The sequence below is a fragment of the Cajanus cajan genome, chromosome 3, assembly GCF_000230855.2.
Source record: "Cajanus cajan strain Asha chromosome 3, NIPB_CcT2T_4, whole genome shotgun sequence".
Taxonomy (NCBI): domain Eukaryota; kingdom Viridiplantae; phylum Streptophyta; class Magnoliopsida; order Fabales; family Fabaceae; genus Cajanus; species Cajanus cajan.
Genome location: NC_138519.1, coordinates 42,168,840 through 42,185,123, shown reverse-complemented (window position 1 = coordinate 42,185,123; position 16,284 = coordinate 42,168,840). Strand labels below are relative to the sequence as shown.

General features: G+C 36.4%; 1 protein-coding gene across 2 annotated transcripts; it reads right to left on the bottom strand.

Annotated features, from left to right (window-relative positions):
* Window positions 1-486: 486 nt before the first annotated feature.
* On the bottom strand, window positions 487-15,958 carry LOC145955766 (uncharacterized). 2 transcript variants are annotated; one of them, XM_083070918.1, is made up of 2 exons: window positions 15,277-15,957; window positions 487-1,223 (listed from the first exon to the last, which is right to left on the bottom strand). In XM_083070918.1, exons 1-2 carry the CDS (start codon window positions 15,857-15,859, stop codon window positions 1,195-1,197), a joined length of 612 nt encoding a protein of 203 aa, XP_082927044.1. In that variant the 5' UTR covers window positions 15,860-15,957; the 3' UTR covers window positions 487-1,194. The 2 variants fall into 2 exon arrangements, with proteins under 2 accessions (XP_082927044.1, XP_082927045.1); XM_083070919.1 differs by lacking the exon at window positions 487-1,223 and adding an exon at window positions 5,320-5,648 and having other exon boundaries at window positions 15,277-15,958.
* Window positions 15,959-16,284: the final 326 nt, after the last annotated feature.

The following is a 16,284-nucleotide window of genomic DNA, read 5'->3' as shown; positions in this document are numbered from 1 at the left end:
TATGGTAGAAGGATTCCTAAAGAGAGGAAGGCTATCTTCCTTGGGCACCTCCAAGGAAGTAGCACAAGAAGTGGAACTAAATGTAGTCCACTCCTTCTTCACTACATCTTGAAGTTGAGATTCATTTTTCTTTAGAATGATTTGTTCTTGAATCTCTACTTCATGACTAGTGGTAAGATTAGGGTAAGAGTTAAGGTCTTTATTTATGAAGAGAGTATTTTGTAAATGATTTTTAGTGGTAGAACAACTCTCTTCACTCACAAGTCCTTTAGAGGAATTATTTTCCTCCTTACTCTTCCCTAAGAGCAATGCCTTTTTTCTTTCTTTTTCTCTTGTTTTTCTCAATTTTTCTTTTGCTAAAAGTTTTTCTCTCTTTTGTTTAATAATGTGAATTTCTTCCTCTAAAATTGCAATTTGTGCTTTTTTTTCAAGTTTTTCTTTTTCTTTTTTTAAAGCTTCTTGCTTTGTCCAAGGTGTTAGTGATTTAAGCCTTTGAGTAGAATGTGAAAAACCTTTTGGAGAGCTTAATTCACTACCACTTGAGAAATATTTTCTCATGATTAAACAAAAGAATTTTTTTGTATATGCTATGCAAAAAGTTATAAAATGTTTTTGGTATTTTCTAGGAATGAAAATAACACTTGGAAGTCTAAGTGTACAAGTTGCACTATCAAGGGAGGTGAGCTACAAAGGGCCACTTAATAACCAAGCCTTTTCAAGTGGAAATCACTAAACTCCTTTGTGGTATCTCCAATTCCCCAAAACTTTTCACAAAAATTTTGAATGCTTTTTCACAATTTGTTTGTTTTTTGAGACTAAACTAAACGTGAGCAAGTAAATCTACACAAGTCTAGACGAATTTAAGCAACTAAGTAAACACAATTAAAGTTCAAACACTTGAAGGAAGCAAGGATAAATCAACTAGTCGGTTTGCCTTAGGTGGAAGCTTGAAACATATGAAATTTTCAAGCCACTTCCACTAGTACTACACGTGAGAATGCTAACAAGGAGTTAGATATACCTGACCAGCTTCTTAATACTCCCTCCAAGCTTTACAAATTGATTTTAAAATACAAGTGAGATTGCAAAATTTAAACTAGCCTAGAAAGCAATAAATGGCGGTTTTGGTGACCAATTAGTGACGGTTTTTGTGTTCAACTTTTCTAACACTTGTTTAAGTGTCTTAATCTGCCACTAATCCTTCAAATTTGATGCTCCTGGACCTGCAAAGAATCACAACAAAAGAGGTTAATGGTGGCTGCCTCACAAGGTGAAAGGAATGGTCACTCAAGTGAAGGAAGTTTAGGAGAAGTTTTGGTCACTAATTTAGGTCAAATTTTTAGGTCTTAGTGTCCAAACTTTTCCTACTCTTTGTTGAGCAATGCTTGATCCTTGAGCAAGGATTTGAGGCCACTTCCAGCACAGGGAAATTATTGAAAGAAAACTAGACAAGCAATAGAAGCACAATTTGAAAAGCTTATACCAAAAGTTAAGAGTAATATGTATATATGACAAGACTCAAAGAGGTTCAACAAGTAAAACTGGAAAATGAGACTCCAAATAAAGCTAGCACTCAGTTAGGAATGTTCCTAGATAGGTACTAGAGTAGATGAACAAAACAAAAAAAATTTGAAAGCAATTGGATAAGTATAGCACAAGTAGTAGTCAAAACAATAACAAGGAATCAAGTGATTTTTCACCAATGTACACCTCTCGGCTTTTTCACTTTAAAATGCTTTCTCTAATATTTTTTTTTAATTCTTTCTTTTTCTATATTCAAGTTAAGAGTCCAGAGAGTATATTTGCCTTTTGTTTCAAATTTTTCTAAGATTCCAAGCTATAGAAACCGTGACTACAAGTTAGACAAAAATTCAAGTGAAAACAAGGAAACTAGTGCACTAGTTTTTAGGTTTTGTCTTGGATTCTTTTGTACACTTTTCTTCTTTGAATCTTTGTACTTTTCTTTTGATTTAGGCTCTGTTTTTGTCTCTGTTTTCAGCCTATTTACTTTTTAAAATTTGAATCCAAAAGATAGTGCACTAGAAGTAAGATTAAGCACTTGAAATTTTGAGTCACAATTTTTTTATAAGATTTTTCAATGGAAATGTGATTTGAAAACTTAAGACACAATGGAAACCTAACTCTAAAGAAACTTACTAGAACTAATAGCAAGTTATGAACACAATAAGGTAAAAGAAAAAGCACATATAGGAGGCAAGAACAATAAGCAAACCGAGAGCAACAAATTGATGAACAATACACAAAGAAATTTAGGTCAATCATGCTATTCAAGGAATTTTAAGACATATAAAGACTACACAAACACACTAAGACAAAACATGGATTAAAAACCAAAATCTAAATGCAATGCATGCAGTCCAATCACGGACACATATTAGGAATGGAGAGACTCGAAATTAAAATAAAAAATAAGCACAAGCTAATAGGTCCTAAACAAGTTGATTGAGGAAGAAAATTCAAGAACAATCAACCAATGGATCTATGGAACAAAATATGATATAAAGCATGTAGATCCGAAAAGAAACTCAAACAAGACACTTAGAACACAAAGAACACAAAAATAATCGGACCAAAAACTCAAGAACTTATCTCCTTGAAGACCTTGCTCTTGATACCAAAAATGATGGAAAAGGTTAGGAGGAGTGGTAGATGACTTCTCCTTAGCTTCTCCTTTGCTCGGATCTTCTTCAAGGAGATGGAAACCACAAAGATGAACACTAGATGGAGGAGATTCTCGGATAGGAAGAAGGCTTAAGCCTTGGATGGAAGCATCCAAGCTTAAGGTGCAAGGGAAAGCTCACTTCAAAGAGGAGGAAATCCTAGAAGGGTTCCTAAGGTGAAGCTTTCTCTCATGGTGACTCTTGAACGAAATTTGGCTGAATAAGCTCTCAAATTTCATTATTCTCAAAAGTGAATACAAAGAGTGGAAGAATCACTTAAGTAGGGTTCCAAGTGTGCAACTTTGGGCGCCTAAATCCAAGGCTACATGTGGCGCCCAAAATTTGAATTCAAACTTGAAATTTGAATTCAAATTTTGGCTCCCATGTGCTAGTCCGAAAATTTAGGTGCCTAGATGCATTTAGGTTTGATTTGAGAGTTATTTAGGGTTAATTTGAGTGGCACATGTTCAGCCACCCATGGTGCTAAACATGTGACTCAAATGTAACTTAAATGACTTCCAAATTAAACCTAGTTTAACCTATTTTACCTATTTAAGTAATTCTTGTATATTCCTAATCTAATGACCTAAATACAATGGTCAAACAAATACAATGGAAAGGAAAAATTACAAGAATGAAAATGAGCCCAATATTGGGTACCAAAAGCCCAAAGGCCCATGAAGCCCAAAACTAGGCCCAACAAGCCTAAAACCTAAAATACTACTCTATGTGGTCCAAAATACAAGACCAAAATATATGATACCTATACTAACATGATGTATACAAAACATATGAAAATAGCTATAACAAAATATGGCCCATGAAAAGTTCAACTTGGGCCTTCCCAGGCCCATCAGGCCCATTGGGCCCTGACTGGCCCAAACCTTCATGTCTAGCCAACTCCTCTTGGCTCCTTCAATATGTCACCTCTTGCCTTCCTAGGCATGATTCCATCATAAAGCTCCCAAGAATAAAGGGAAAGAAAAAGAAGAGAAAACCGAGGAAAATAAAGAATCCGAGGAGGAGACTGATGAGCTGTTAAAGTATATCCGACAGAGCGAGTACTCCATCATGGATCAACTTCATAAGACGCCAGCAAAGATTACTCTGTTGTCGTTGATCCTATGCTCCGAACTGCATCGGCAAGCTCTGTTGAAAGTCTTGAACGAGGCATACGTGTCGCACACTATCTCCCAAGACAAGTTTGAGGGGATTGTTAGTCACATCACGGCTAGTGATCACCTCTCTTTCACCGATGAAGAAATCCCCGCTGAGGGACCGAACCACAACAAGCCCTTGCACATCTCTGTAAAGTGCAAGGAATACCACATCGCTAAAGTCTTGGTGGATAATGGATCTTCCTTGAATGTGATGCCAAAAAGAACGCTCGAGCAAGTGGCAATCAAGGGAATCCAAATGCGCCCGAGCAACATGATCGTTCGAGCTTTCGACGGTTCTAAAAGAGAAGTGGTGGTAGAAGTCAATCTCCCAATCCAAATTGGACCCACCATCTTCAACGTCGAATTTTAAGTGATGGACATTACTCCCGCATACAGCTGTCTCCTCGGCCGACCTTGGATTCATGATGCGAAAGCTGTTCCTTCTACGCTCCACCAGAAAGTCAAATTCATAATGGGTGACAAGCTGGTGACTGTACAAGCTGAAGATGACATACTCATCAGCAAGCCATCCGCCATACCTTATGTGGATGCAGCGGAGGAAGCTTTAGAAACCGCCTTCCAAGCATTGGAAATTTCCAATTTTGAAACGTTTCCCCGAGAAATAAAGAAGGTAGCCCATATGCTCACCAAGAACGGATACTTGCCTGGACAAGGACTTGGCAAGGACTCCCAAGGAATTCCCGAGCTACCCATCATCAAGGATAATCCGGGGAAACAAGGGTTAGGATACAACCCTAATAAAGATCAAAGGACGAAGAGGAACCAAGATCCTTCTCAACGTTCTTTAAGCCAGATCTTTAGGAAGGCCGGTTCACAAGCGTTAAGGCCTGTCGTCGTCGTCAAGTGTTTTTCTCCTTCCGATAGGGATGTATAGACCTGATGACTGTTAGAGATCACTCCTCGGGGACAGCCCGACCCCCGAGCCTCGATAGGGCACATGTTTCCATTATGATTATAATAAAATCATTCTTTATTCTTTCTCATTGCTTCTTTTCTTGCTTGCAATAAAATTCTAGACCACATTATTTTAACCCTGTTTGAATAAGCATGAATGAGGTTAAAATTGTCTTAATAACAATAAACCCGCATCATTTTTATGTGGAAGTGTGTGTGACAACTTGGAGCACCTTCCCTTGGCCTCGACAAGTGCCATCATGGATAAAAAGAAATCCTTTAAAATAAAAGAAGCTCGGTAGGAAACCCAAAAAGGGAGCTGCGCAAAAATAAGAGCAAAAGACCCGCTAGGAATCCCACGAAAGGGTGACCTAGGCAAAAGTTAGGGTTGCAAAAATGAACAAAAACAAAAGTCCGCTAAAACGCCACAAAAGGGTGTTTTAGGCAAAAATAAGGACAATCAAAAAGCGAAAAGAAATCCATGATGGTACCATGAGCCAAATTCAAAAAAGAAAGGCTCAAGGGAAGCTATCCAAGTTGCCAAATCACAACATCAATAAACAAGACTCTTTTAACTTCATAAGTGTTTAATCAAACAAGCCTAAACACATAAGCCTACCTTGGCCAGCCATTCTTACAAAATCCATTTTTTAAAATAATAATAATCCCCTCTAAAACACAAACTTTCGAACAAAAAATATACCTTTCCCTTCTTTTCTCTCTTGTCCCAAACGATTTTAGAATAATCTAGTGGAAACATGGAGATATAGCGGTCAATAGGAGGGTTGACATGTCTTCTAAAGGAAGAGAAGGATCACTTGGTTGATGACACCAATCTCGATATAACACGCATCATTCCTCGGTTACAGTAAATCGGCAGCGTACAGCCCGTCTAGAGGAATGACAAAATCCAAACAGAGAAACGCATCGGTTAATTCTTTTGAAAAATGAATCAAATAGAATTAGGTGCATCATACCGCATACATGCATACAGATGATAGGTGTACTGGAAGATCACTTATTCTCTGTTTATTCAAAAAAAAAAATTAAAAAAAAAAAAATCAAACTTCAGAAACAACAAATGCGCCCGTATCATGTTCAGTACACCCGTACTAAAAATAGGGTTATGAACAAATTTTCAACTCAATACAGGCGTACTGAAATGGATATGGCCGTATTAGCCACAAAGAAATTTTCAAAGACCTCTTCATGAGGCAATTGCATAAAAAAATAGGAAAAATTGCTTGTGTATGGCAGCGGTCAACAAGAAAAAGCCAAAAAATGACAAAAAAAGCAAAAATACAGAAAAAGTCAAAATTCGACAAAAAAGGCAAAGATTCCGCATCGTACAGAATAACTGAGCCTGGAGAGGCTTGCCGAAATAATACTCTCGCAGAATAACCGAGCCTGGAGAGGCTTGCCGAAATAATACTCTCTCACAGAATAACTGAGCCTGGAGAGGCTTGCCGAAATAATACTCTCTCAGAATAACTGAGCCTGGAGAGGCTTGCCGAAATAATACTCATACAGAATAATTGAGCCTGGAGAGGCTTGCCGAAATAATACTCCCACAGAATAATTGAGCCTGGAGAGGCTTGCCGAAATAATACTCTCTCAGAATAACTGAGCCTGGAGAGGCTTGCCGAAATAATACTCCCTCATCAAAATAATTGAGCCTGGAGAGGCTCGCCGAAATAATACTCCCCAGAGATATTTCAAGCTTGCACTCACGGGCCAAATTCCCCAGTGAAAGCTATCAGAATACGATCAGCAAGATTCCCCAAAGGAGGTCTGATCATCCAAACAGAATATCCAAGTCGAAAGGATTTAAACTTCCTCAGTGGGAGATAGCTTTCCAACTCAAGCAGTGAAGCTAAGCCTGAAGAGGCTTTCTAAATAATACTCTGGGATACATAAGAACTTCAAATCCCCTGTCGCCTACCAAGAGGCACCCTTTCAAAAAAGCAAAATCACAAAAGATCAATAAACCATTCCTCAAGTGGAATTCGGCTCTCAGCCAAACGTCAAGCATCAAGATGATCTACCTAACAGAAGAGGCCAATCAAAATCAACATCCAGAATCCCCAGCGGATAACAGCCTACACAGAGGCAGCAAAAATCAGAAAATCCAAAAGAGATACCCGAATAAGGATAACCGGGATACTCCACCAACGTCAAAGGACGTCAGCCAAACATAAGGCATCGCTCAATTTAAGAAGAGCATCTGTGTCTACACCCCAAGGAGTCAGAAATTCCCCATGGGTACCAACTATGCAAATGCAAGTTGGGGCACAAGAACCTATGAATGACTGCACATCCCCTAAACGGATCCCTGCGTTATCCAGCCCTCAGTGGCACAAAATCAGAAAAACCATCGAAGCAGCATAGTGGACTGTGGAGACAAAAAAATCATCTCAGATCCCTGGAGAGGGTAAACTCGCATTGCCGAAGTGATCAGAAGACACGGACGCAGACCCTGGAGAGGGCAAACTCAGTTGCCTAGGTCGTCAGAGACAACCGAAGCAAAGCCTGGAGAGACGGTACTCAAAGTCTGGAGAGACGGTACTCAGAGTCTGGAGAGACGGTACTCAGAGTCTGGAGAGACGGTACTCAGAGTCTGGAGAGACGGTACTCAGAGTCTGGAGAGACGGTACTCAGAGTCTGGAGAGACGGTACTCACAGTCTGGAGAGACGGTACTCAAAGTCTGGAGAGACGGTACTCAAAGTTTGGAGAGACGGTACTCAAAGTCTGGAGAGACGGTACTCAAAGTCTGGAGAGACGGTACTCAAAGTCTGGAGAGACGGTACTCAAAGTCTGGAGAGACGGTACTCAGAGTCTGGAGAGACGGTACTCAGAGTCTGGAGAGACGGTACTCAAAGTCTGGAGAGACGGTACTCAAAGTCTGGAGAGACGGTACTCAGAGTCTGGAGAAACGGTACTCACAGTCTGGAGAGACGGTACTCAGAGTCTGGAGAGACGGTACTCAGAGTCTGGAGAGACGGTACTCAAGGTCTGGAGAGACGGTACTCAAAGTCTGGAGAGACGGTACTCAAGGTCTGGAGAGACAGTACTCAACCATCAGCGTCGTCAGAGGCACGTTGGTGTTCAACTTTCGGCTCGGGCGTCGAGTGAAGTTGACCCTGGAGAGGGTAAACTTAGCTATCGAGGTTGTCAGAAGCGCCGAGGTATGCAACAACCTGGAGAGGCTACTCAACAATTTTCCACCGGAAGACGCTACAAGTCAGAAGGTTGGCACATCACCCGGACAATTGGGTCAACTCCTTTACTTGTCAGCCGGTACACCAAAAGGCCGTCCGACTAAGTAAAGGGGGGGCAGCTGTAGACCCCTAAAATTGTCCGGGTCGGAAATAAAGCTTGAAGACTCTTGAGGACTGAAGGAAAGTCAGCCAGAAGGACTCATGGAAGGCCCTAGGAGGATTCTCTGTAGGTCTAGAGGTCTTGTAATAGCTCAAAATAAGGAAGTGAAGGGAATGAAGCCCAATACGGCCTCCCAAAAGTTCAGTACGGCCGTATTGAACATTTTGAACTACAATACGGCCGCACTGAACTCAATACGGCCGTATTGAAGTTTCTGAACTTCACTACGGCCGCACTGAACTCAATACGGCCGTATTGAGGTTTCTTGAACTTCAATACGGCCGTACTGAATTCAATACGGCCGTATTGTAGTTCAAAAACTCAATACGGGCCGTATTGACCCCCAGAGGCCGTACTGCGCCTCATCCCTATAAATATGACGTCAATTGGACGTCATTCTACACTTTTACACTGAGTTTTAACCCTCTTCTTGAGTATTCTGGGTTTTTTTGAGCAGTGCTCTGCCTAGAAATCACTCAGAGAGTTGATCCGACAAAGTTCTCGAGTTCTGAGCTTTTTGCTTGAGTCTCGAACTGAGTCGAAGGGAAATCCTCCGGATTTCCATAGTTAAAATTTTCTAGGAGGGAGCGAGCGGGCTTGTAGAGCGAGGGAACACCAAAAAGCTTCCCAGTTTTACTTGAATATAAAAGCACGCTTCAAAGGTTTCTTCTTAAGACCTTCCTTTTACTGCTTTCTGTGTGTATATTTAACTGTCATCATATAGATAGTTAAGTTATAATTGTTTAGAATAAATAGGGGTAATTTAGTAATTTTGCACTATTATTTTTAGAAATAATCTGTCATAGGGAACCCGAAAGGGGCGCTGTGGGGTGCTAACACCTTCCCCACGCGTAACCGACTCCCTTACCCGACTCTGGTTGTCATGGCCGAAGTCGATTTTTGAATCGATTGCCTTAAACTTCTTTTTCCAAATGTTTTGAGTAAAACATTGGTGGCGACTCCATGAACCCTTCCTTTTTATGAAAACCGCTAATCCATGGAGGGTCCCGCTTGGGATTAACATGGATTGGTGAGCCTTTTAATAAAATTGCTCGACAAGGTCTCAGTTTGAGAATAAGTCATTCTAGCAATCCATATTTTTAAACAAATAAAAGAGTCCAACCATCCTTCGCGAATGCCGAAAGCCCGTTTCGGGCCGGTGGCGACAATCTTAAATTAGCCAAACAAGAATGTCAAGAACTTCTCAGACAAGGTCTCATAGAACAGACGACATCAAATTGGGCGTGCCAAGCCTTCTACGTAGAAAAAAGATCAGAAAGACTCAGAGGAAAGAAAAGATTAGTCGTTGACTACAAGCCTCTCAACCATTTCTTGAAAGATGACAAGTTTCCACTACCCAAGACATCCACTCTACCTATCTTGCTAAAAGAATCAAAAAACTTCTCTAAATTTGATCTCAAATCTGGATTCTAGCAGTTAGGAGTTGATCCCAGTGAAAGGCACAAGACAGCTTTCTGCATACCCAATGCACAGTATCAATGGACTGTTCTACCTTTCTGCTTAAAGGTAGCACCATCTCTATTCCAGAAAGCAATAACAAAGATACTCGAGCCACTCCTAGACAATGCTATCATCTACATAGATGATATTCTCTTATTCTCCACAGATATGGAAAGTCACAAAAGGCTCTTAAGCCAGTTCCTGGAAAGAGCAAACTTGTATGGCATCATGTTTTCAGAAAAGAAGATACAGTTAGCACAACAGGAAATTGACTTCCTGGGAATGAAGTTCTCTCAAGGAAGTTATCAGCCTCAACCTCATATTGCTGAAGAGTTACTCAACTTCCCTGAAGAAAATCTATCTTTAAGCAAATTCAGCAATTCCTTGGAATTATAAACTACATCAGAGATTTCATTCCGAAAGTTGCCAGATACATAAGCCCTCTCTCAAAACTGCTAAAGAAAAATCCCCCTCCATGGGGACCAGAACAAACCAAGGTTGTCCAAGAGATAAAGAAGATTGCACAGAATCCTCCTGTATTAAAAATCCCAGGAGAAGGGAAAAGAATCCTCCAGACAGATGCAAGTGATCATTACTGGGGTGCTGTCTTCATTGAAGAAATAGACGGAAATAGGTTCTATTGTGGGCATGCTAGTGGACAATTCAAAGAAGCAGAAAAGCATTACCACACCACCTATAAAGAGGCACTGGCTGTGAAGAATGGAATCAAGAAGTTTGATTTCCATCTGCGAGGATATCACTTTGAAGTCCAGATGGATAATTCTTCATTTCCAAAAATCCTGGATTTCAAAAATAAGTTACCACCAGAACCTCAAATCTTAAGATTAAAGGATTGGTTTTCCAGGTATGATTTTATTATTAAACACATCAAAGGAAAACATAACCTCATTCCTGATTTTCTTTCAAGACCACAAAAGCCAGTCTTAATCATCTCATCCTCCTATAGCTTTCCACTGATCTTCATGGCAAAACCTCTACCTGACACAGCAAAAACTAGAAAGCTATATCCCCCTGGTTTTAAACCTAACAGTCCTGAAGAGATTATTCAATTCGCCAGATCTCATTATTTTTATTATCTTCATGAGACTCTAAGGTTTAAAGTAGTCCCTCCAACCATGTTTGATCCTACAGAAGAACATCCCGGAATATTTGAATTATTCTGTGAAATTGGTTGGGATTTATGTGAGCCAACTCTTTGGGCTATATGGTGCAAAACTGTCCAAAGTCCAATTGCAATTGCTTTGAAGGTACAATCAGCTTACAATATTCTGATAAATCCAGATAAAGCAGAATTTTTATTCTGGACCTTATTAGAATGGTTTTCGCCTCTCCCATGGTGGAGAAGTGAGTTAAAAAAGGTTCTCGATTTCCAAAAACATCAAATGGGAAAAACCAGAGAACAATGTGAGTCTTTAACCTCCATAACTATCATCAGGCGTCCTTATTTCCAGAAATCTACAGGACAACTATGGTCAAAGAATGAAGCTTACTTTTGGGGAACCTTTGAAACATATCCCCCAGATCAAAGTTACAAAGCACAATTGATCAACCATCTCAAGGAAGCAAAAATCCAACAAGAGAACCAAGGAGAAGCCAGTTCATCACACGGTCGTTTCATTCCTAGCCAATCAAGTCATCAGGGTATCAATGCTTTCATGAGCAGAACTGAATATTACGTGCCAGATGAACAGTTTCAGACAGCTAATGATCTAGGAGATAAAGACAATGATGATTATTATGCTGAATTAATGATAGACAGCTGTTCCGACTCAGATGCATCAGATCCGAATCTTTCTCCTAGTCATGAGCCCATTATCAAAAAAGGATAGTAATGGGAATCTATTTTTTCGTACTATCTGCCCTCAGTGTAAAATAAGTATGACAGCCTGTATAAGTTATGACCATGTAGGTCCCTTGTTTGTACTAGTTCTTATCATCTGAGTCATAATAGTTTGTCTAGTTGTGTGAGTCACACCCCACGGGGGTCCTTTACTGTATTTAGCTTTTAGGGAGCCAATCAGGATTGGCCCATGAGTAAAATGTTTGTGGTTTGTAAGCCTCATGAGATTCCCTCCGAGTCTATATAAGGAGGATCTCTTTCAGTTTGTAATCAAGTCGAGTTTGCAATAAAATTTCTTGTGTGCTTATTTCTCATGGATTGCTAAACCTCTTATTCTCTCTTCCGAAAACTCTTGATCCTATTATAGTATTATGTTCTCAGTGATATATGTTTAAGCCAGTATGCTCTGTACTCGCCTCTTTAAGAGGATCTTCTACAACAGAACGCTATGAACTTTAGATCCAGTATCTTCCGATCCTTAGGATTTATGGTTAATTTGGCTAATATAAGACAATTACTGAAAAGAGTAGGCGAGGAATGCCGAAAGAGTAAGCTCGTTCTTGTATTTTGTCAAATTAACCATAGGTCTCTAAGGCTCTCGGCCATATTGGCTCAAGAAGTTTTCTACATCTAATCGGGTTCATAAAAAAAGGAAGTAAATTTGGATTCTCTCCTGCAATATTTTCTCTCCAGCTTTTTTCCTACAACATTAATAATCATTGGATATATCTAATGGTTCAAATTTAATCTTATAAAAATCATTTAAGAAATTATATTAATTATAAGATTAAATTTGAGTCATTAAATATATCCAATAATTATTAATATTACAGGAGAGAGGCTGAAAAGTGAATATTGCAAGAGAGGATCCAAATTCTTCTTCAACCTATTGTCGTGCTACGGAATAGACTACTGCATATGCTCTATTGAAACACATGTCTAACGATAGCAACAATTATATTTTACATAAAGAAAAAAATGAAAACAAAACACAGAGGAAATTACTTATTCTAGAAGAACTTTTGGCATATGAAAGTACATATTTGATGCCACCTTTCATATGATAAACTAGTTTGTTGAAGGTATTGATGCAGAGTGATATTAAAAATAAAAACGAAAAAGTAGGAGACTTGGAGCTGAATTATTTGAACATTGTTGGTTTTGTATACTGAGCCCATCTATGCAACAGGATACCCAACCTTCATATTCCCTAATACTTGGTTAGTTGCTATTAAATGGATGGATGTGAAATAGAAAGGAGAGACTGAAAAATCGGTAAGTAAAAATAAGAGTGATGATTTGATTGGTGAAAAATAAAACGGCAATTTTTTCACACAGTTAAAAGTTGTCACAAAGTATATTATTTTTATGATTTAAATAAAAGTTGTCACAAAGTATATTATTTTTATGATTTAAATTTTTTTTTGAGTTTCTAACTGCAACAATTATATATATATATATATATATGTACAGGGTTTCCTTCCTGCAAGAGCTAATCACTAGAAATAGATGTAATGTAATTGGCATCGTGGGTGAAAAGAAATTCATCCTAATAAATAAAATAAGAATAATTATCTTAAATGAAAATGATTTTAGAGACTTTTTTTTATGAGAAAATGTTTTTTAAAAAAATTTAACTTCATATTTAATTTGAGTTTTAATTATTATAATGATTAATAATTAAATTTTAATATTTAAAATAAATTATCAATAAATAAAAATAATTTTATGTTATAATATAAAATTACTAATATTCTAATATGTGTAATACACAAATTAAATGTTTCATATATACCTAAAATATATAATAAATTATATATATATATATATAACAAATATTATACTTGAATATATAAATTATATTTAAATTATATTTTAGATGTAGAATAAATAATTCATATTGTAGCATAATATTATTTTTATTTATTATTAATTTATTATAAAAAATATTAAAATTTAATTTATAAATAATTGTCATAAATAAAAATTTAATTAGATAATAAGTTAAAAGAATCTTTAAAAATTTTCTTGTAAAAAAAAGTCTCTTAAAGTGCTCTTTCACAAGATGTTCTTGTCTAACATATAGGACTTGATTTATCATAAATCTAAAACATAATTTATATATTTAAAATATTTATTTATTCAAAATTTAAATAATTTATATATTTAAACATAATATTTATTTGGTTAAATTACGTTTTTATTTCATTTATTTTTTTCAATCCATAATTTTGATCCGTAATTGAAAGAAGAAAAAATTAGCCTTATCATTAATTTGATATTTATTGATCTTAACTTTTAACGCTACTAAACAACTTGTTATCACTTAAGTAATGTGATAATTAATGACGTGATATGTAGGAAGAAAGTTTAACAAAATAACATATAAAAAATATTTGTTTTTATATATTTTAATGAGTAATTTATATTTATTTTATTAATAATAAATTTTATTTGCATCTTTTTTATAGATGAATGTCATGTAATGTTACATCACTTAGATCAGTAAACATTTTAAAATCTAATAATTAACCGACGTCAATTTAACCAAAGGATCAAAATTGTACATTTTAAAAAATAGGAACTAAATATATTTATTTTAAAATAGAAGTCATAATTGTATATCCATGAAAATAGAAACTAAAAATATAATTTAACCTTCTTATATAGGCATCTTACAATATCTATAAAAAAAATTTATTAAATAATGAGAAGAAAAAAAACTTCAAAAATAAGTATGTTCTCTTACATCTTTAACTCTTTAATTATCATTTATCAATTTTATTGATATTTGTGTATAAAATTTAACGATGAGTAAGCCCATAACAATTTTGATTTTGCTCTCCCTAAATAAGAAATTGTAACAAAAATTTTAAAACCTTAGGTCGTAACCAAGTTCAATCCTAAAGTTTTGAGAATGTCCATTATTAGTAGGACCCCCAAAATAGCTCTAACTCAAAAAAAAATTTAGAAAAAATATTTTATTTATGTTAACTTTTCAACTTCTTTTATTTAATCTTTCATTAATTAAAATTTTTAACATATTAAACATTTAATTTTCTCAACAAATTTATTAATGAGCCAATAACTTTTCAACAACAATAGAGTCCAGTGGCAATAAAAACCAATGTATAATAAATCTAATATATATATACACATACATGAGGAATGTCACCAATGTATCTTTTATTAAATATTATATTATTCAATAATTTTATATAAAAAAATAAATTTTATCAATTAAACAGTTGAATAATAACTTTACATTATTTTAAATATGTGTCTCAAATTTTATTAAAATTAAATAAAAGTAAGAAGAAAATCAAATTTTTTATATTTTAGTTTACTTTAAAATGTATATATTACATTTATGTCAAATTACATAATGTGATATCAAATAAATTTCCATTAATATGAAATTTTGTATTTATAATTAGATAAGATAAACTTTCATTGGATTGGCAAAAAAAATTTATATAAAATTATTGTATAATAGTTAATAAAAGTTACTTTGATTCCTTCTCATACATATATATATATATATATTATTTTTTGAATCCATCAATATAGTGTGCATTGATGCAAATGATGCAGAACATAAGTTGCATAACACAAAGACATGCACATAAGTGGTTGGAGATCTTAATTCAAGGTCTGGACTACAACTGCAAAAGAGACACAACATCTCATACTACCTGGAAATCAGAATCCTACCACACTATCATCTAAGACCAAAGGGCAAAAGATACAATTCAGACCAGCCTTCAAAACCATCTGCCAACAAAATGCAAAAAACCAAATCAACTTTTCCACACTAACCTTTGAAGCTATCCGGCCACCACCTTGGACGAGGAAAAGTATACCCACAAGCCTTAGCAACTTCCAACAACCTAAAACCCTTCCCACCGCCACTGTTGTCTTCACCACTATGATCCAATATAACCTTCAACACATCAGAAACAGAAAACTCCTTCTCCTCTGCACTGCTCCCACATTCCACTTCACTCTTCGCCCCCATTCCAGAACCTTCCTTAACCCCACCACTTGAAACGTCCCCTTCAACAGTGCACGCCCCTTTCGCAGACTCACACGTGTCGACACCCCCATCACTCTCACCCACCGATTCTCCCTCGCAACTCCCCCTACCCCCTTCCGCTTTCTCCAACTGAAGCGCCGAAAATGCCCCCGAAGAACAAGAGCCCACATCGTTCTCCCAAAGCTTCGATTTTTTCACCGGGGACTCAAACTCGTCGACCTGATCACGAGTTTTTCCCGAAACCCTAATTTCGTGCGGGAGCTGAACTTTCGAAAACCCTAATTCCTGGGAGGCGGAGCCAGCATCGGCGGCGCAGTGGCCGACGCCGGCGTCGGAGGAGGGCATGTCGCGGTGGTTCTGAGTCATGAGTTGTTGTTTGAAAGGGTTTACGCGAGGAAAGCGTAAGGACTAAGGAGCAATGTGGGTGTGGCTCTCCCTTATGTGGTGGATCCATTCTATTAATGACTTCAATTATGTTAAATGTTTATTATCTGTAAATAGAATTAAGAATTTAAGATAAAATATACATATAATATTATGATTTAACATATAAATTATATAAATGAATATTATGATTTAACATATAAATTATGTTTTATATTTATTATAAAAAAATATATATATAGTGTGATATGGTTTTATTTTAGTTATTAATAACTTATTTATAAAACATCAAATTTAATTTTAATATAAATTAATTTAACGAAGTATCATATAATTTTAAATTTTTTAAATTTTTTTATAAATTTGATCTATACATGAAAATTTTTTTAATTTAACAATTAAATTCT